The 20982-nt window shown below is 35.4% G+C and overlaps 1 protein-coding gene across 2 annotated transcripts in view; it reads right to left on the bottom strand.

Moving 5' to 3' along the window:
- Positions 1–1078: 1078 nt before the first annotated feature.
- GNAI1 (G protein subunit alpha i1) overlaps positions 1079–20982 on the bottom strand; it is a 36170-nt gene continuing 16266 nt past the window's right edge. Inside the window, exons 2-9 of one of the 2 annotated variants that reach the window (XM_026868189.1) lie at positions 17425–17467; positions 17208–17349; positions 12436–12593; positions 10535–10663; positions 5568–5697; positions 4225–4378; positions 3111–3325; positions 1079–3009 (exon numbers count right to left, since the gene is read on the bottom strand). In XM_026868189.1, the coding sequence (XP_026723990.1) occupies positions 3135–3325; positions 4225–4378; positions 5568–5697; positions 10535–10663; positions 12436–12593; positions 17208–17349; positions 17425–17467 (947 nt within the window). In that variant the 3' untranslated portion in view covers positions 1079–3009; positions 3111–3134. The remainder of the gene's footprint in view (positions 3010–3110; positions 3326–4224; positions 4379–5567; positions 5698–10534; positions 10664–12435; positions 12594–17207; positions 17350–17424; positions 17468–20982) is intronic. The other variant, XM_026868190.1, reaches the window with a different exon arrangement.

The raw sequence follows: 20982 nt of genomic DNA, 5'->3' as shown, positions 1-20982 counted from the left end.
CAGTATCTTGGTAGGGTTTCCTTTTTTGATTGATTTGGAACAGAAACTTGACTTTTCATTTTCCCCAGTTCTAAACACACACTAGCTATCATGCTGTTCAGCATGTTGCAGATTGATCTCCTTTGTTCCCTCAGGTTTTACGTAGAATTTAAATCATGAAGCTGCTAATTGCACAGATAGAAACAGAAATGGCAATCCAGCAAATGCTACACTGTTCCCATGCTATGATCCTGGACCCTGTTTTAGTTACTAATAAATTACTACAATCTTCCTCCAAATTCAGTAAGTAACATCATGAAGCCAAAAATCTTCCAAAGCCACAGTTCCTCATAGTTAAGCCCCTTAAAAATATAACTACATGTTTAATGATAGCTGCAGTTTACTGAGACAACATGCTCACAAGACCATGGGGGCTAAAGAAGCATCCATAAAGTTGTAATTCCCTAAATGTAATAAATTTATAACATTTAAAATAATCTGAAGTAATATCTAAAATAGTAGAGGGAGCTTCCTTGTATAAGGCTAGAAAAAGCAGTTTCCCTGGATACTTTGCATAAAGAAATGAGGAATGAAGAACTGGAAGAGAAGAGAGCCTCAGATTACTGAGGAACAAGACTATTCCACAGTGGTGGGCCTGCAAGATTTTGTCCATTTTCTGCAGTGCTCTGACTAAGCACCGCCCTGAGGGAACAGAGATGGAGTGGAGCAATTGCAGTGAAAAGTACATGTGGCTCCCACCGCTATTTCACATAAATCCTCTTGTAGCTTTTCCTAGAGCAGTGGCCTAGGCTGACAACTTTTGTCTCAGGACAGACTGTTCAACCAGTACAGAGCATCTATAAGGAAACATACTCGCTGTCTGCTCATCAAGTCAGAAAGACAATCTTATTTGCCTGGACTAGCAAGCAAAAGTATTTCACGAATTTGTTCTGTGTTAAGACGTAAATACTTTCACTAAACACCAGTTGCAAAATTCCAAAAATTCTCAAACTGAAGGTGTTAGGAACACTGGTAGAAGAGAAACATTCAGGAATTCATCAATAATCTTCAATTCATGCTCATTTTCACATTACTGTTCCTTGCATAAAGTTTTTGCATTTACTCTTGACTTTATCTTCTAATTTTGCTACCTAGTTATCTCCACAGGATGGATGCAAAAAGATTGTCATCAGCACATTTAATGAAAAACATTTCTTTCAAGCAAGGCACAAAATTTAATTTATTTACGTAATTTGATTAATCCCAATTTTTGTTTTACATTAAGTACAAAAAACAACTTGAATGTAGGTGTAAATACATTTCCACAAAGTAGTTCAATGAGATTTAAAATCAGTTATGGACCCAGAACTGTAAATCACAATTAAAAGAAGCCCAGGATATACAGATTGCTTACCGTAACTGCTGAAAAAGCTCATAATTTACGAATATATTTAACTATCTCCAGTAGTAAGTTTTCTCCTTTCTAATCTTTCCTTTGAAACACATTTAGCAATTCTGTACCTAACAAAGGAAGCATTAAAGAATAAGAAGTGCAGACAAGTTTTACTCAAGCTGAGGCCTAAATGAAACTCATACACTCAGAAATTAAATAACAGAATATTGACTTAAATATTTTGGTTGAACATTTCTAAGAACATAAATGCTAAGATAATATAGAAAAATAGCAACAGGTTCAAAGACTTATTCTCACAGAAATTATGATGTGCTGTAGCTGCCTGAAATATTTTAACAATTATAGAAAATCATACTTCCATGTTTGGTACATTTGTATCTTCTCGATGACATACATTTAAGACAACCATCCATGAACTTATTTACAAGTAGAAGCTCATTCATTTTAAAATCTGTATAAAAAAAATCAGTTTTGGCACTACCCATAAGGCAATGGATGAAATGTACCCAAGATAACAAATCACATCATGAAAGCATAACAAGAAAACCATATTCTTTAACTTATTAAACAAACTGTGAGACTTTAATTATAATTAAATAGGAAATTAAAGAACCAGCATTTACAAGTCATTATAACACCCTATCCAAAATACTGAAGATTTTTATATGCAACAGGAAATTGCCTTAATCTGTGAAGCCACTGTGTCATGTCTTGTGGGAGAACCTAATATTTCTATAGTTATTAAATTATCAAACCAGTTTTATTACCAGAAAATAGCAAAAAGTTTAAGGAGAACATGATTTTACTTAAGTAAGCAGAAAAAAAAATTACTCTGAAATCCAGCCTTTGTTAACGGTCTATTAAAAAAAAAGGGTTTGCCATTCACTCCACTGAGCAAAGACCACAGTTTCACACTCTTTTTTTATTGATATTAATGGTTTTAACAACTTCCTTTGTGCATTTCCATGAGTTTCAATGACAGCTGAACCTTAAAATTCAATTTCTCAGTGTTGTCACATTTGCCCTGCAAAGACTGCAAGCCCAGATTTCATAACCTGTGGATTTCATTTAAATTTTAAAAATAATCTTTGCATTTATCTTAAATTTATAAAAAGATTTTTTTTCAAAACTTAAGGCAAAAAACAAGTTTTATTGGTTAATTTTCTTTTAAGTCTGAGCAGGTGTATGAGGCTTTTTAAATATCAAAAAGAGCTAACGCCATATACAGTATTACGAACAAAAGTAAAGAATAAGGCAGCATGCACCCTTAAGACAAAAAGAAAATTTAATTTTACAAGATGTTTAAATAATCCAAAGGCAAAAAGTGTCTGTCTCCTCTAAGAGTATGTTCATAAAACATGGAAATTTTAGAGGACATCAAGTTACTAAAATATTCCGTTCAACGTTTATACAAATACATTACTACAATTTTAAGTTTACATACAATCAACTGACATCTCAGTGTTAACTAATTACTTAAATTTACAAGACAAACATAAATAAAGCTGTTAAAACAGGCAAGTACAGTACTGATCTATCATTCAGCACAATGTATTTTGTATTTCGTTCTCCTCAAAAAGAATCAGATTAGGATTGTGCGAAGTCGTTCTCCAAACCTAGAAATAAAATAAAAGAGAATTAAGTATATTTATGCAGGTTTTACACAGCATGGGCCTATTCCAAATGCCTAAATCCTGTTTTCAGGCATGTAATTTACCATTTAACAACCTTTTGTCTGTTCTCAGAAGAGGCCACAGTCTTTAAGGTTATTTTTAATAATGACATCAGTTACAGCATCGAAAACAAACTGCACATTTTTTGTGTCTGTGGCACATGTGAAGTGAGTGTAGATTTCCTTTGTGTCTTTTCTCTTGTTCAGATCCTCAAACTGACATTGAATGTAAGCAGCTGCTTCTTCATAAGTGTTTGATCCTAGAAGGAGAAAATTGCTTAGTAAGTAGGTTTCAAGCTGAGAAAGATCAAGATGCATATTCTATCTCTGAAGGAAATAGTTCTTTGGAAATAGTCAACCTAAACCTGAAGAGGAGTAATTCCACAGCCATTGCTTAAAGATGCTATAGATAAATCCTGAAGGAACCTTTTGGACACATTTTTTAAAAATAAAAACTAAGGACTCAATTCCAGCTGCAGGAAGTCTTTCCACTTACTGCTGTGGAAGATGGAGCAGGTCATTAATGACCCATCACTGTTCCCTTGATTAGGATATTTTGCTTCCTTCATTCAAGTTATTCAAGTTTTAGGTGTTTAAAAGCTTTGGGTTTCTCCCAAACTCAAAGATATTTGGCATATATATTTCTCTTAAGATTTTTTACCACCAACATGCTATTCTCTGTACAATGGAATAGTCTGAAAATGATACATAAAAAGGCAAAGACTTATTAAAAGAAATCATACTCTTTTGCCATATATTTCCTGAATAAGCCGCCTACTTCTAAAATGTATATACAATCCCTGTTCAAATAAACTCTCATGTATCCTCAAGGATTCCTGTTAGTTAAAAAATTTGCATCCAAGTACAAAACTAGGAGGACATCAGAAAAAAGAATGGGCTAAATAAATTAGGCTGAAAAGAGTTGCAGCAGTAACATGTAAACACTATCAGTGGACCAGCATTATTTCACCTAATTAAAACGACTGATCTGCTTTAGCACTATTTTATTTGTGATCCATAAAACCAACTCACTCATCATAAACTTTATTTCATTTAAATATTTTAGATACCTAGAGTTATTAAACTACTCCTGATTTCTGCATGAAAAATGAGTTAATTAACGAAAAATTACTTGACACCTTCACCCCCCCTCCAATACCTGCATATTCAGGGTAGCAAATAGTGAGAGGACTCCTTTTAATTTTTTCTTCAAAAAGATCTTTCTTGTTCAGGAAAAGAATAATAGAAGTGTCTGTGAACCATTTATTGTTGCAGATACTGTCAAACAATTTCATGCTTTCATGCATCCGATTCTGTAATTAGAAAAAAACACCTCGTTGTATTTTATCAGACTTCAGTAGTAAGATCAGGATACATAATTTTACTAGTTAAAAATGAACTGGATAAGTTACAAAACTAAGTTGTTAGCACACAGAATCGCATTTTACCACAGGGAAAAACAGAGGCCAAGACCACTATAAATGCAAGTAACAGTTAGGCAAATACTTTGCCCCCCACCCTACCCCCCCTTTCCAGGTTTAAGCTCTTCAATATTTTAGAAATTTCTAACATTTTGCAGTACAGATATTCTACAAGAGTTGTTGAGTTACCTGAATTTGTCTTATACTGATTAGATCTTCTGGAAATTGAAAATTAATTTCTGCACCTAGCTGAAATTCCAGTATAAAAAAAAAACCCAGTTCTACAGAACTAGAGAATCAAGTGAGCAGGTTTTTTTTTAATCGTTACCCTAATTTTTAACTCTGTAGATAAAATAGCCAACATTTAAGTACTCTGGTCAAGCTTCAGTCATTTAAGTAGCAGTATGACCTTCTCTGACTACACTTGACTTGAAAGGTTTTATTTATTTCTCTTTCCTCCCCAGACTATGTTTTATAAGAAGTTGCAGAACATGAGGAAGACACAGAAGTCTATTAATTATTCACACATAATAGATAAGCAGCACTTTACACCACTCAGTTAAAAGCATGCACTCTGTGCATACTGACATGGGAGGAGTCACAGCTTCAAAGAGGAAAAAGAAGTGGAGAGGGTTGGAAGGGAGAAGAAAGAGAAATTTCTGCAACTATGGAAAGAGATGAGAGAAGCACATTTAGAAAGAAACAAAAACTGAAGACTGAGGAAGGAAAACAAAACATGCAGTTAAGTAGAAATATACAAGTCAAGCTATTTCTTACTATATACTTCTAGCATCCATAGACTTAAATGTGTATTACTGACAATCTCTCCTCATGAATTTATGCATCCTTTAAAACATGGGAACACAGTTGGGAAGAATACTTGTCTCAGTATTCCTTATAAGAATCTGAGGAAATACTCTGAAACCTGAAAGCATGAATTCTATCACCATTCCTCTAAGACATTTTACACCAAACCCATACATCTTATAAAGCAGAAGTACTCTAAAAGATATATTTACAGCTTTCCTTTTATTTAGCTTTACCCAGGAACTATTTCCTTCTTCAACATTAAGGTACTTGCCATTTCCTCATCTTCAGCCAAGACCAAGTCATAATCACTTAATGCCACACAAAAAATAATTGCTGTAACACCCTCAAAACAATGAATCCACTTCTTCCGCTCTGATCTTTGGCCTCCAACATCAAACATTCTGCAAAACAGAAGTGCAAAGCAGGGAATGAACTTTGGAATTTCTAGCTTTTTGAATGTTAACCAACAAAATCTGAAATTATCAGCTATGTAAATCTGACCACAAAATTTTTAAAAAGGAACAAAAATCTGCAATGTTTTTTGCTATTTAGTATTTTGATATTAAAAAACTCCAAAACAATTTAAGCCTTAAAAGCCTTCTAACATTTTACAAAACAAGAGAAAGTGAGATGAAAGCTAAACAAAACTTATTATCTACAATACTGTATTTCGTTAACAGAGTAACCTATAAAAGAATAAAAATACCGACTTAGCTTTACTAAATGTAAACTAGATCAAAGTGTTATTCAACCTTTAGCCCAAATTAATAAAGTCTACAATAATCAACAACATAAGATTCTTTAAGAGCAGAGTGGTGTGTTTTAATATTTGAAAATAATGCAGTACTAAGGAAGTGGGACACAAGTAGCACTGACATTATTGGTATTTTAGTATTCTGAATATAAAGATTTGAAATCTAATTTTCACTTTTTCAAATTTAATCTGAAATCTCTAAATCCTGGTGAGTTCCAGCTCCTTTCTCCTGAATCAAACTGCAACTTGATCTATTTTTCAACTGACCATGTTTAAATGGGGTATTTTTTTAAGAGCTCCTAAAATTATTTTAGAAATTCTCTTAAAAGATAAAATAAGCGTTACATAATAAGAATAATCATTTTTCCCACTAATAAATGCATTTTTTGGAAATGTAGTTACATGGAAAAACTCAGCTATAAAGGTGAGTCTTCTTTCTTTCAAATTCTTAGTTTAACAGAAATAGAGCAAGAGGTAAAGACCACATTCCAGAACTCAACAGGACCAGCAAATCAGGATGATATGGATTCGTTTTTCTCTGATACCTAAATGCTTTAAATGGCCATTTGCTAACTATTACGGGCTACAGTCACCCTGAAAGACAGAGCTTTCATTTGACATCATTAGGAACCTCAAGTATTTTGCAAGTCAGATAGCATGCTGATACAATGAACAGTGAATCATGGTGTGAGGAGATGGGAACCAACACCTGTATTAATAAAAATCTGCAGTAAAAAGTATTCGAAGAACACCAAAAATAAATAAAGAAAATAGGTCTGCACAAGAGGAATTCTATGATTTTGTCTTGTTCAGACTCTGTTGCCAGCAGGTATCCTTGGAAGGGAGAGAAAATACTGTAGACTGACAACTTTGAGAACATAGAATTGTAATTTCCAGTTAATATTTGCAGATATTGATTTCAGCCAGAAACATTTATTTCATTTCAGATCAGCCTCTCTGCTAGTGGTGTATTTTACCAGTGATGCTTGTCTCTTCTGGGGGTTGTCTGACAGTGCACCTAAGAAACTCTCCATTCTTTATGCAAGCCATCTTTTTGCATTAATCTTTAAATTTTTTATATACTAAATTCTAGTGCTGGATGAAGTTTTGGCACTACAGTTTCACAGTGAACACCTGAACAGCAAGTCAGAAGTACCTGATGGATTGATTTACATAATTAAGTTTCTTCTCCATACAGCATCAGTACAGAGAAATTACAGGCATACAGAAAAAAAAACAACTATTAGACACACAGAATTCTTAAAAAGAAGATAAGGTTTCAAGTATCTTTCAGAACAATTAGCTATTCTGAACGAAGTGGTCTTAAATTTCATCTGCCCTGTTAGAAGTCACACTGAGGACTATTAGGTCACAGTCCTGAAAGACTGAAACATAGAAGCTGCTTAATCTGCAGATACATTTTTAGAAGTTTTGGAAGAATGACTTACAGATTCCACCTTCCAATACAGGATGGTGTGCACGCAGGTTTGAGTTCAAGAGCATCTATTAAGCACTTGGCTCAGGTGCTAAAATTCATAGTACTGTCCATGGTCTGACTACTCAAAAGAACCATATTGTACATACGCAAGTTAAGTCTGTCTACAATGAACTAAAAAGAAATACAAGGCAGTGCTAAAAGAACTGATGTTTGTAACAGCTGAATCTACCCTCCTTATTTAAAGAATAAAGTTATTAGAGAAATGCTTTAGTGACGCCGTTATTTAAAGAAAACAGACTTTAATGAAGATTACAAGGTGACTATGCCACATTAAGACAGATCACTGAACTAAATGCAAAGCACTGAAGACACTCTACTAAGCTATGTTATATCACTATACTAAACAGATAGCTTTCTGAATGGTTTATCTGCAATTGTGCAAATTTATGGACTTATGCAGGGTCGTTTCATTAACACAATACATTTGTGAAAACTAGTGTTGCTAGATTTGCTGTGTTCTGCTACTTTCAGACTAAGCAAAGAACTTGATTTCAGTACCCATATAAAATGGGATACAGGCCAAAAGGACACCAGATACTTATGAGGATTGCTTTCACTTCTTTAAGTCTATACAAGCTGTTTGTTTCAGTCCCAGCATTGCGAAAGACATTGAATTTGACAAATATTTTTTTGAGGCAGGGTGTTTTCAAAAATAAAATATGTATCTGGAAAGTCTCATATAATACACACTTATTAAAACCAACATGTATTTTTTATTATCCCCCTTTCCTGTTTTCCCGGGGCTGTGAGATTGCAGGGGGTAGATAAAGATACAGATTTCACGTTAGTGTACTACATGACTAGGTCAATTGCACATGAAGGGATTCTATTAGTTGTTATTTTCAGAAATCTTCAAGTGGTCCAAGTTGCTATATAAAAAAACACAAGAAAAATAAGTAGGGAAGGAAACAAATTAGAAGACAAATGAAGACCCTTTGCTTTCTGATCAAAAATTGTCAAAAACATCATAACCTCTAATGAGGTCTTCTACTTGGGTGTACTATCGTGCAAGTGACAATGCTCATTGCCCATTTAATGTTCTACAATGGAATAATGTAATCTTAAAAACATTTTAAAATTTACTCCCATTAAAAATTAAAAATAAAGTAGTATTCCTTAGAAGTGTTCCTTACCTTCAGAGGCAGGGTTGAGGGGAAGTCTTGGGATAACAACTTACAAGTGTAAGCCATCCACCTAGCTCTACTTAGTTCTCAAACAGTGATGGCTGTACCCATAGGAAGATATTTCATACTTGTATACATTAACAATACCTTAAATTGGAGTCATTACTTCTATCAATGATAATGCTAATGTTTTATACTTCTGTACTAAGAAGCTTTGTCCATAAGAAATGATAAATTATCAGAAGAATTTTTCTAAAAATAAGGTATTCTTTGAAGACAGTAAATAATCAGACTCAACTAACTTCTGAAATAGTCTATAGAAACAGGATGAAGATTACTTGATATCTGCATTTTAGATTCAATCAATAATCAAACCTATGCTAAGCGCTTTATAGAGAAGGCTAAAATGAAGCCCAACCTCAAGAGAATCTAAACACACACAGCAAAACAGTAAAGAATTAAAAAAATCAAGTACACAATATTGCACAGCTAGTCACGTTTATGTACCTTCATCTTGGTATAATCAAGCCTTTTATGCCTTTAGTTCATCTTAAAAACTCTTTTCAATGTTATGTAAGTATACTTCTTCAAGTCCTTCCAGTAACTCATTAAGTCTATCTCCTGAGGCACCTAAAATTTAAACACCTGCTGTACAGGTGTTTAAATGTACAACATTAAGGCCTTCAGAAGTATTTAGCTGTAAAGTTACACTTTTTATAGAAGTGTAATCGTACGTCCTTGTAATAGACTTTCTAGAACTGTGAAGGTAAGTCATATACCATAACAGTCCTAATATTCAGTACAGACTGGAAGTAGCTACCTGCATACAAATTCTTTGAGAGTACAGAGACTTTAAACCCATCTACAATAGGGAACTAAACAAGAAACATTATAATGTGAGAAAGTGGGTAGGTCCTCAGAATTCTGAAGACTTCTGGAGGCTTGGCTAAGGACTACTCTCCTTAGGTTTGTGAGAGATTTATTCACATTTACCAGCTATTATTTTATGGATGAACACCAATTTTGTATACTTAAACCCTAAAACAAGGAAACAAAATATATTTCCACAGTACTGATGGCCCTAAAACATCCATATTATAGTATTTGCTATGAATTTACATGAAAAAAACATTTTCCATGAAGATACTAAACAAATATATTATATATGCTGACAACAATCTCTACACAATCTAAATGCAGATGCAATCTGAGTTTTACTGAGTTTTCTTCTCATCCTTCCTGATCAGTAGGAGGTAGAATTTTATTACACTTATACTATCCTAGGCTTTCATTGTAAATGCCTTTGGACATAAAATGTTTAAAATATTAACATTATTTTGAAAATCCCACACCACAGGAAACAAGTCATGTTCTTCCATCACACTAAATGGAATACTACCTTAAAGTACAACACATATTTGAATTCAGTTCTTCAGGAAAATGAATTTACTCTAGCAAACATTTATAAACCTCCATCTCTCCAAGTGAATTTAAAGGGAAGCATCTGATAGAACAGCTATATAACATGGCAGGAAATGGAATATTTTGAGATTTAATTTATATATAAAATATCTTTACAAAAAGCTTCCAATAAAACCAAAGCATTTACTACTTAATATCTGCTCATTTATTCTGAGTTATTACAGGAGTTCCACTGACTCCCACAACCCTTCAGAAAATTGAGCCAAGCCTGGGGAAATTTTTTTCAGGGAAAAAAAAGAAGGGGTGGTGGTGGGGGTGGTGGTGTTGGAAATCAAAGTTGTGGTTAGACAAATTTGTTGAATTACACCATTGAAAGTCTATATTCTAGAACTTTACAGAAACCCTAACAGACAGATGAACATGCAGCACGATTTACATACTTAAAATGAAGATCTTTGAAAGTAAAGTGAGTTTCTACTATTCCTGTAGTTTTCACTCTAGTCCTGAGAACATCCTGTTGGGTTGGAATGTAGCTGGTTTGTGCTATCCTGTCCAAGTCATTCAGGTAACTGAAAATAAAAATAAATACTGCTTTCAGTTATTCATAAATTAGTAACAAGATAATCACAAAGAATTACAGAAGTTCTAGGTCCAATTCATTATATTGTGCTTGACTTCTATAAATAGCTTTCTCTAAGAAAAAAGGCACATTATTCCCCTCAATTTTCCAAGGTTTTCTGAAATAAGCTTTAGAGACATAAAGATATTTGATCCTAGAAGAAAGAAAAACTTATGCAATTGACTCCACTACAAACAATTCTTCTTGTGAAATCCCCAAATGCAAACATGGTTCCACGTACACCAATGTTATTTGCACTAACTAAAAAATCACCTTCACTTTGTAACCTACTGAAAGACATGTTACTTTGAACAACCACCAAAGCCCAAAATTACTGTGGATTTGATAATAGGTACAAAAAGAACAACTCAGTGTTTTGGCCAGAATTAATGTTTTTAAGAAAATGCTTAATACATAACAATTAACTTCCTATTGACAATTTCTAAACGCATACATTTTTTACAATAGTATACTTTCCTTGCCAAAAATCTTGTGATGCAGGCCAAGCAAACCAGTGTTTCTAAAAACTATATAATTATTATTTGTGGTTTTCCCCATAGCAAATAGGGAAGGCATTATGTTCTTCCTTCCTTGTGACCAGAAGTTAGCAATTTTAAGAATACAATTGTATGGCTAGAACAGTTTTCTTACGAATATGGAGACAGAAGTATTTAAAACAAGAAAATCGAACAGAGGAGGTTACCAGAGTAAAGTGATCCTCCAAATGAAGCACTCCATATTGAAGAAAGTTTATACCAAGAGCTATCTCTTAAGTCAAGAGGTCTGCCATCGTGAGCTCAGCTTGTTGCTATCTACATCTGTATGCTTAGAACAACTTCAGCAAACAAGTAACGATCATGCTGGAACTATCAGTGTAATTTCAATACAATTTGATCACATTTCTATTAGTTCAGCATGCCTATAATTACATTACTCCAGCAGTCTTACCAGTTACCTCACCTCCATGTTGTTTATTTATGTATGGTTATTCTAAAGAACACAAGTACCTTATTTTAAGGACAGGGAAAACGAGTTTAAAGCACTACAAATTAATTCAGAATGATAAAGATTTAAAAAATTGTCCATTAGGCCAGTATCACTGCTATGCCACTTTTTAACATCTTACCTCTCCCTTGGACTCTTTTCCTTGACTGACTTACCATTACTTGCTGTCATCACATCTTATTTTTCACATCTTTGATTCCTATTTTATTTTTTTAATGAAGTACCCTAGCACAGAAGACACATCCCCATTGTTACCTTTGCTCTATGTATTTCTAACAGACTGTTAATTAACAAAGAAAACGCAGCAATGTTGAATCATAAGAGAAACTATTATGAACATGAAAGTACTGTCCTTGGTAAGAGATTCACATCACGTAATCAAGCTTCCGGGACACGCTGAGATACTGAACAGGTACTCGAGTCATGTTTTTGTAATAAAAATGCTATTAAAGCACCTTAAAGTAGTTTTTATCTTCCTCAAGAGGATGAAACTGGTCAGAACATGAATCCAATTCTTAATTAAACTACACCTCTTCCTTTCTACCCTTAAAGCCCATCTGGGAGCATTTTGACCCAAGTAGACAATATCTTTGTCCATTTACTTCTAAATTTTCCATTTACATGAGAGCAGAATTTTTCTGAAGATGAGACTTCCCTTGTATTCCTTTATCTATTACTTACAAGACAGAGAGAGAATTTTTGCCACATGGTACTTACTAGGCAGCAGAGTCATTAAGCTGGTATTCTCTAGATCTGTTGAAACAAGCTTGAACTCCACTGTCTTTCCACAGTCTCTTGATAACTCCAGCAAGCTCTGCAGTCATAAATCCTTCTTCTGCTGCTCCAGCTAACACGAAGAGTTGACGAGCATCATCCTTCAGAATGCAAATAGAAAGGGGAGAGACGGTTAAGAAATACAACGGAAGTATTATCACCTAAGAACTATATTCAACAAGTTACTTTCGTAACCTGGTAAATGTGAATGTGACCAAAGAAAAAAATGTGAAGGAAAACAATCGGTTTTAATGGTCTGCATAGGATATTAATTCCCATATTTTTCAACAATAGAAAAAGACTAGTAAACCAAATTTCTCATTAGCTGATAAAGCTTCTTCTGATGTCTTTATAACTTGAGCTAAGCTTCTATAAACAGTAGTAACATATTTTGTGCTCAAGTCTAACACTAAACCTTATTTACTTATCAAATATCACAAACCAAATAGAATGGTTACAGTGCATACTAGAACCTTCAGAAATGCAGATGTATATTGACTAACTGAAGAAAACACATAAGCTTCAAAAAACAACTCTGAAAGTGACAAATGATCATTTCTTCCCAAAGAATGCATCAGGAAATAGAAAAAATCCTTCTTAAAACCTTTCCAGATAAATCAGTTACAAATATCCATTACCTTAATTATTCTACAGAGACCAAGTTTCCTAGGTAATGCAATATCAAGCAAACATCAAGAGTTTTAAGAGACCAAATGACTGTCTCAGAGTGAGGCTAATGGACTACAGGGTGTCAATCCACCAGTCTCCTTTAACAGAATCCAACCAGTTGGCTACATTCATCCAATTCTGACTGAGGAAACTTAAAAATATTAGACCTGTAAGGTACTAGAAAAAAGAAGATAGCAGCTGGGTAAAGAGATCCACATTAGTACTCTCATGTGGGTAACCACTTGACCTTGGTTATTAGCTGTATGTGATCTAATGCCAAGGTACGTGAGCCAGAAAAATCAGCATACTTGTGGCTTGTAACTGCTACCCACAGCATGTACTGTTTGTCCAATAATTAAAAGAAAGAACAGATGATACTGGATATAACTAAGGAAAAAAAGACTTCGGCACATCAGCTGAGAACTAAAAGTGTTTTAAGAAAGAGGAGGACTAAAAAAGTAACATATAAGGTTATTCTTATAAAACATTAAGTGACAATACAGATACAAATCTGTAGATAAATCCGGTTCTGTCACCTTTGCTGTTCAAACAATAAGCTGTGAGAAAAAACATTTTCAGGATAAGAACGGAAAGTAATGATCCTTCTAAAGATAATGTCTGCTGTGGACTTCATAATCAAAGATCATGACAGCTAACAGAGCAAACTATTTATAGATGGATTAATACTGATACTCACAGCTTGAAAGCTAAAAGCTTACAGTTCAGTCAACTCAACGCAAACTTGAAGAGATTTATATATAACTATATGTATACATATGTAGTTATGAACAACGGGTATCTGATACACAGTTCAAAGTCTTTTGAAAGCTACAGTAGTTCCAAATCTAAAAATTAATATTTGTGAAATTAACAGAATACTGATTACTGTACATGCAAAGGAGAAATTATGGACAGCTAATAAAAATTCAATGGATTGCACTAATAATTACACAAAAAACCTGCAGTAAAGATCAAAGGATTGGATAGTCAGATCACACAGACTGTAGTTTGAGGAATATGCCTGCATAAAAGAAACCTGAATGACAATTCTGGTCTTGAATATTGTTTGTGGATGCAAATGCCAAGGACCTACAACTCACAGAAGTAGCAGACCTTGAGGAAGAGCCAATATATTAAGACACATGGTAGAAACCGCTCAGAAACTGACTGGCAATTTTGTCATGAATGATTATGCCATTTTATACCTAACATAGTCTGACTTTCAAATATACAAAATTTACTCTGTTTCAAATAGCTCTACTATCTACATGCTCTAAAATGGGAGTTAAGGGAAAGGGGAGGTGGAACAAGAATCAATTTTAGGTTTTTAGAATCCCAAGCATCAAAATAAAAAGTGGTCTCTGTTACCCCCATACTCCCTTCTCTAAGGATGACAAGTACTACAGAAACCAGTAGTGAGGTAGTATGTAGTGATCAAGTCCTATTTTCGTTATTAACCAATGATAGATAGTTTTCTTTAATTATACTGGAATGAGGCAGCTTCCTCTCTAGTGTCATCATTTTCATACCAGATTTCAAACAGAGATAATGTAAAGAAACTAATTTACCCATCTCTCTAGCTAATTACAGCAAATCTCACATTCAGAAAGTGGTCCATAGTCCTTTAAAGCACGTTCACTATATGTCTGTCAAAACACAGTTTCTACCCGAGTACTGAAATGTCCTGTAGGACAAAGGAAGATACATCAGTCTTGAGACTGACCATTACTGAAGCTGCTGCTGTGCTCCCCTGTTTCAGTAACTTTAAAAAAATAAGTTCAACTCACTGCTTTACCATTAGTCTTAGGAAACAAATAAGAGATTATGATTTTCCAAACAAAATTATCCCTTTTAGAGTAAAACCCTAAGAAATTTAAGAAAAAGAGCCCGAATGTAACAGTTTTTATCAGGAGTTACATTCCGAGATTTTTTTGCTGAAAACTGACAGAATTACAACCAAATAGAATACAATTTAAAAGGCTATGCTATAATAATCGAGGAATAAGCATACTATTTTTTTTATTTTGAAGTGAGACTGATGTATACCACAAGCTCTGAATTCCTTTTTCCATTTCTGACCTTATAATTAGCAAAAACCTAACACTGATGTTCCATAGCATTGTTGCTCTGAAAAAGGAATCTGGACCACCAAGACCTGCCTAAGTGCAAAGGGATGGACAGTTACCCTGACAAAAGTTTGACTCCTCATTTATATAGCTCTCTGAAATAAATAAAAAACTCAGATTACATCAAATTGGTATCATATATAAAACAGCCCTCAAAATCATCTTGTTAGTCATTTTATCTGCTAACACCTAAATTTACTCCTCCTCTGTTTTCTCCTACTATGTATATAGTAACATGAGTCTACCATCTGCCTCTTTCCAACATTAACTGCCAGACTCCAGAGAGGACTTCATTGCACAAATACTAAACTAACATGTGATAAGATACTGTTGCTGCCCTGGAAAACTCTGGCCTTAAGGGAAGACAACAGAAAGGAATAACCAGTGAAAACAAAGCTTTTACTAGTAATGGCTACAACTGAAGAGGTTTTAGGTAGAATTAATGTATGTACATAAAATAACTATCAAAAGAGCAAAATTAAAATTAACTAAGAATTCACATATGCCAATCAGATTTAAACTTCAGATGCAACTTTATGACCCATCTTATGTAATGTTATGAACGTTTGTCTTCCTCATGACAATCATACATAATGCATTTCACAAGGTCACTGAAAGTATACTCTCTAATAATTATGAATTCCTTTTTAAGCCATCACTAAAATCTTGACCACAAGACTCTGTCATAAAGAATTTACATGCTGCTTCTTAAGACCCTCCTCTAATCCCAAACTGTAATTCAACTTTAACATGACAGAAAGAACCTAATTATGACAAAATATCCCTCTGACTACCTTACATACTTATTTCAACACATGAACAGCAAAAAAGCCATCTTTCCTGCAAGAAAGCCATGTGTCTAGTTCCTGCTTCAAAAACCGTACTGGTGAGCATTCCATATTCTGACATTGATTTCTATAGAAAGAAAATAAAAGCACACATCCCAAACTAAGTTTCAGTGCTGTTCAGACCTACAACTTTGGTGATCAATTTCAGCCCTACAGCACAGAGTGTACTGCTATAACCAGAGAAGCAAAACCACTTAAGTTAACCATTTTACAGAGAGATACAGAGCATCTAACCTTCTGATCAGACATGGACATAATCAGGGTCACCCCAGGTAACAGTATAGGGTTAGGACTGGAGAAACAATAAGCCAAAGAATCAATTCTGCAGACCAGCTTCAATAGGTGGAATGGCGAATAGACCCATCAGACGTGTGTATGCAGGACACTGGATGAAATGAGATGGAAAAGGTGCAGGGAAGGTTAGAAAAAAGTCTCCTATTTCCTGGGAAAAATCCTCAGTCCATATGGTATAATGAAAAAAATGGAATACTTTTTTCAGCAGCAGGGCTACGCCCATGTGTCTGCTTCAAGCAAAATAAAGTCCTCCACAACAGAAATCAGTATGAAACAGGATCAAACTCAGAAAGTGCACGTTTTAGGCATCGCTGTGCCTATGACCTAATAGAGAAGAGCAGACAATAGCTAGATGCCTACCTATTTAAGCTGCGTTTTTTAAGGAATGTGAAGATGACTAACTTAAATGAATTACAGAACATAATGGCCCCCAATCCATACAAATAAGGAGACATGACTACATAGTTTAATGTTTTTCAGAAACTCCCTAGAACTCAGATGTTTATTTCTCCAAATTTAGATAGAATTTGGAGAACTGTATCTAAACCAAACAGGTGTTGTGAATCAACCCAGTGATGATTGCTCTGCAGGTCACCTTGCCATATAAAGACCAATCCCACTTAGCTTTCAAGCAAACTTTATATCCTACAAAGAAGATTTTTTGGATATCAAAAGATTTTTTTCAGGAAATAGAAACAGTCAAAAATTGAAAATGAATGGATATTTCAGTTGTATATCTGTGTGTGTACTTCAACTATGGATGTCCTTCAATACTCACAGCCCTGGTTGAATCACCAAAATCTATCTTCAATCTTCCCATTGCTCTAATGATAGCAATAATGGACTGAATGGTGTTGCTGTAGACAACAGCTTTATACTGTTTACATTCTTCTTCTGAATAACCAGCTTCATGGATAATCCTATGGAAGAAAAAAAATAAATTCTCTATTCAAATAAAAAAAAATTTCTCTATCACAGTATTTCACCATACTTACTTCATTTGTTTGACAATTGTGCTTTTCCCTGATTCACCAGCTCCTGAAAAATAAGTGTGTGAAAATTCATTAGACTTTTAGTAATCTTTGAAAATACATTCAATATCTACACTTCAAATGCCTAACCAATATAAAAACCTTCAACAGTTAAAAGTACATTTGTTACAAATTAATTTTTAATATGAAAATGTGTCTTGACCTAGCAGTTTCAAAATCAAGATATTCTAAGAGCAAATCATTCAGCTCTAAAAAATCTTTGCTTTTTATAGAAGCAAGCATAATCTTTAGAGTCTGCTGGTGTTTTCTAATGCAAACAGATGATCAGTTGTTCAACTTCAAAGGGGGCTGAAGCTCAATTCCTCTGCCATTTTATTCAGCACCTAACCAAAAACCTCCTTTATGAGTTCTTCACACTGTATAATGGTCTTCAGTGTTGCAAATGAACATTTTTCAAACTCTTCAGCGTTCTAGTCCTTGCAAACATCTTTTGGTCCTTGTAATAATGAATCAACACAGTCAGACTACTTTTTGTTGGAACAGATTGCATGAGATTTGCCAGACATGCTGATACCATTCTCAATGCTTAACAAATAAAAAAACCCCAAACATTATGTTAAAATACAAAACTTACAAAAGCAATGTGTCAGCATACAGGGGAAAAAAAGCCCCACAGTTTTTTGCTGTCTCAAACACCTTAGTTTACCTTCACTTTCTTTAGTCTGCTTCATTCTCTGAAAAAAATATGGAATTCTTAAGAGCTGAGAGCTAATCCCTTTAGACAGCATACTCCCACTTTGTCTGATTTATGCTGAATTCTCCCTCTTACATTTCATCTTTCTCAGTATGGTTTTGTAGAAGTGCATATAATCTTCACACAGTCTACAGGTGTTTCTAATACACACAGATCACCAGTTGTCCAATTCCAATATAAACAAAGAAAACTCTCTTCTTTAGAGGTCCCTGTGACCACGGAAAGTGACTGATAAAGGCTATATTTATTCATCTTAAAAAAAATGGGCAGGAAGGGGAATCTGAGGCATTATGAGAAAGCCAGCCTCACCCTTAATCTCAGACTAACTATACAGCAAAAACTCCTGGAAGACATTGCCAGGCACATGAATGAAATGACTGGGAATTGCCAGCATGGATTTACAAAGTGCAAACTGCACCTGATTTGATAACTTTTTTATGAGGAAACAGCTGGTTTTGGGGATGAAGGACACCACCGGATGTAATTTACTTTGACTCTAATAAGGCTTCCAATGCCACCTCCCATAGCATCCTTGTACCAAATTGGACAAATATCAACTTCAGGGTGTCTGAAAATCTGCCAAGACAGACAGACTTAAAGGCTTGTGGTCAACAGTTTAAAATCTAACTGGAAGCCAGTTAGAGCAGGCAATCTTCAGGAGATGATACTAGGCTAATACAGTTTAACATCTTCATCAATGACCTGAAAGCCAGGATGGAATGCACCCACATCAAGTCTGCAGGAAACATCAGCCTGGGAGGCCACGAAGTGGTCACACTGTTGGAGAACAGAGGGTTCTCAACAAGCTAGAGAACTGAGCTGACAGAAATCTCATGACAGTGAACAGAGACAAATGTGAAGTCCTGCAAGTGACACAAAGTAACACATGCAACAATACAGACTTTGTATTAATGGGTTAGGGAACAACCTTGCAGAAAACTGTGCAGATCGACAACCTGAAGAGTCCCAAGAGTGGGCCCTTGTGGCAATGAAGGTCAACCACATACCAGGCTGCAGCACTGAGTCTGGCTGGGATGGAGTTAACTTTCTCCACAGCAGCCCAATGGCACTGTGCTTTGGGCGGCTAAACCAGTGTTGATAACACACTACAGTTTTTGCTTCTGTTGAAGAGCGCACGCACAGAATCAAGGCTTTTTTCTCTTTTCCATCCTGTCGCCAACCCTGGTGAGCAGGCTGGGAGCAGACAAGAAGTTGAGATGGGACACAGGCAGGACAACTGACCAAAGTTGACCAAAGGGATATTCCATACCACAGGATGCCATGCTCAGCAGTCAAAGCTCAGGGAAAGAAGGACAAATGTTGGACATTTTTGGTTATGGTGTTTGTCATAACCTTTGTCATATTCTTAGGCGAGATGGCTGTGGTGAAAGGTCTAGAGCACAAGTCTTCTGAGGAGCAGCTAAGGGAACTGGGGTTGTTTAGCCTGGAGAAAAGGGGGCTCAGGGGAGACCTTATTGCTCTCTACAACTACCTGAAAGGAGGTTGTCACAAGGTGGGTGTCAGTCTCTTCTCCCAGGTAACAACTGATAGGAAAAGAGGAAATGGCCCCAAGTTGTGCCAGGGGAGGTTTAATTTGGATATTAGGAAAAATTTCTTCACTGAAAGGATTGTTAAACACTGGAACAGGCTACCCAGGGAAGTGGTTGAGTCATCATGCCTGGAGGTATTTAAAATATGTGTAGATGTGGCAATCAGGGACACGATTCAGCAGTGTTAGGTTAACAGTTGGACTTGATGATCTTAAAGGGCTTTTCCAATAAATGATTCTATGATTCTTCCCACACAACCATTATGCATGCTAATACTCCACTTTCCAGAAAGTAGCCAAGCACCTGCCCTCCCAATGGAAAGCAAGGAATTAATCCTTATTTTTGCTTTTCTTGTGTGTGCAAGCTTTTGCTTTTCCTGTTAAAATGTCATTATCGTGATCTACAAGTCTTCTCGCCTTCCTTCTATTTTCTGCTTATCCTGAGGGAGAGTGATCAAGCAGCTGTGTAGCTGTTTGGGTTGACCCTGGCCAACAGCTACCACTGCTGCACTGGCAAAACTGCAATCAACAAGTCAAAAGAAGCAGTTATTCCCCAGCGGTCAGCATTCATGATGCTGTATCTGAGTATTGTGTATTGTTCCCCCCTCAGCACCCCGTAGATGAGATATTAATAAAATAGACAAAAAACAGTAGGTCGTTTAGTTGATGAGGGTGCTGGTGCACATGGCATAGCAGGAAAAGCTACACATAACAGGGTTTTTTAATCCTGGAAAGATTATGTGGAGGATGTGGGGGGTGTGTTAGGCAACCAAGAAGCTGCAGCACAGGCAGTTTCACTGGGCTGGGAACCGATCCCCATGGAAGAAGTTAAGCACTGGAACTAATTGCACATAGAGGAAGTACAAAAATCAGCCCTGGAGATCTTCAAGATTCAACTGGAAAGGCTCTGAGCAACCTTATCTATTTTGATGTTAGCCTGGCTCTGAGCCAAGCATTGAGCTAGTTGACCTCTAGAGGTTTCTTCCAACTTAAAATATTATTTGATGTCAGTATAACAGAGTATTTCTGTACTTTAACTACTGTATAGTAATGCCTTTGGGATATTCCTCCTATTAAACCAAAACTGTAGCTTCATGACAGGCTCAAGCCAATTTAAGACTGGCTGCCAAAAGCTGTCCCACATCCTCCCCAGCAGTACTACTGATGTGGCCAGACTTCCTCCAACACACAGTATAACAAGTGTTAGTACCAACAGAAGCTAGCGTGCTGAAGAATTAAATAGCTAGGGAATGGAGTA

The sequence above is a fragment of the Athene cunicularia genome (genome assembly GCF_003259725.1).
Source record: "Athene cunicularia isolate RWA chromosome 1 unlocalized genomic scaffold, athCun1 chr1_part2, whole genome shotgun sequence".
Taxonomy (NCBI): Eukaryota; Metazoa; Chordata; class Aves; order Strigiformes; family Strigidae; genus Athene; species Athene cunicularia.
Note: the sequence above shows the minus strand (reverse complement) of the source record. Positions and strands in the feature narration are given on the sequence as shown.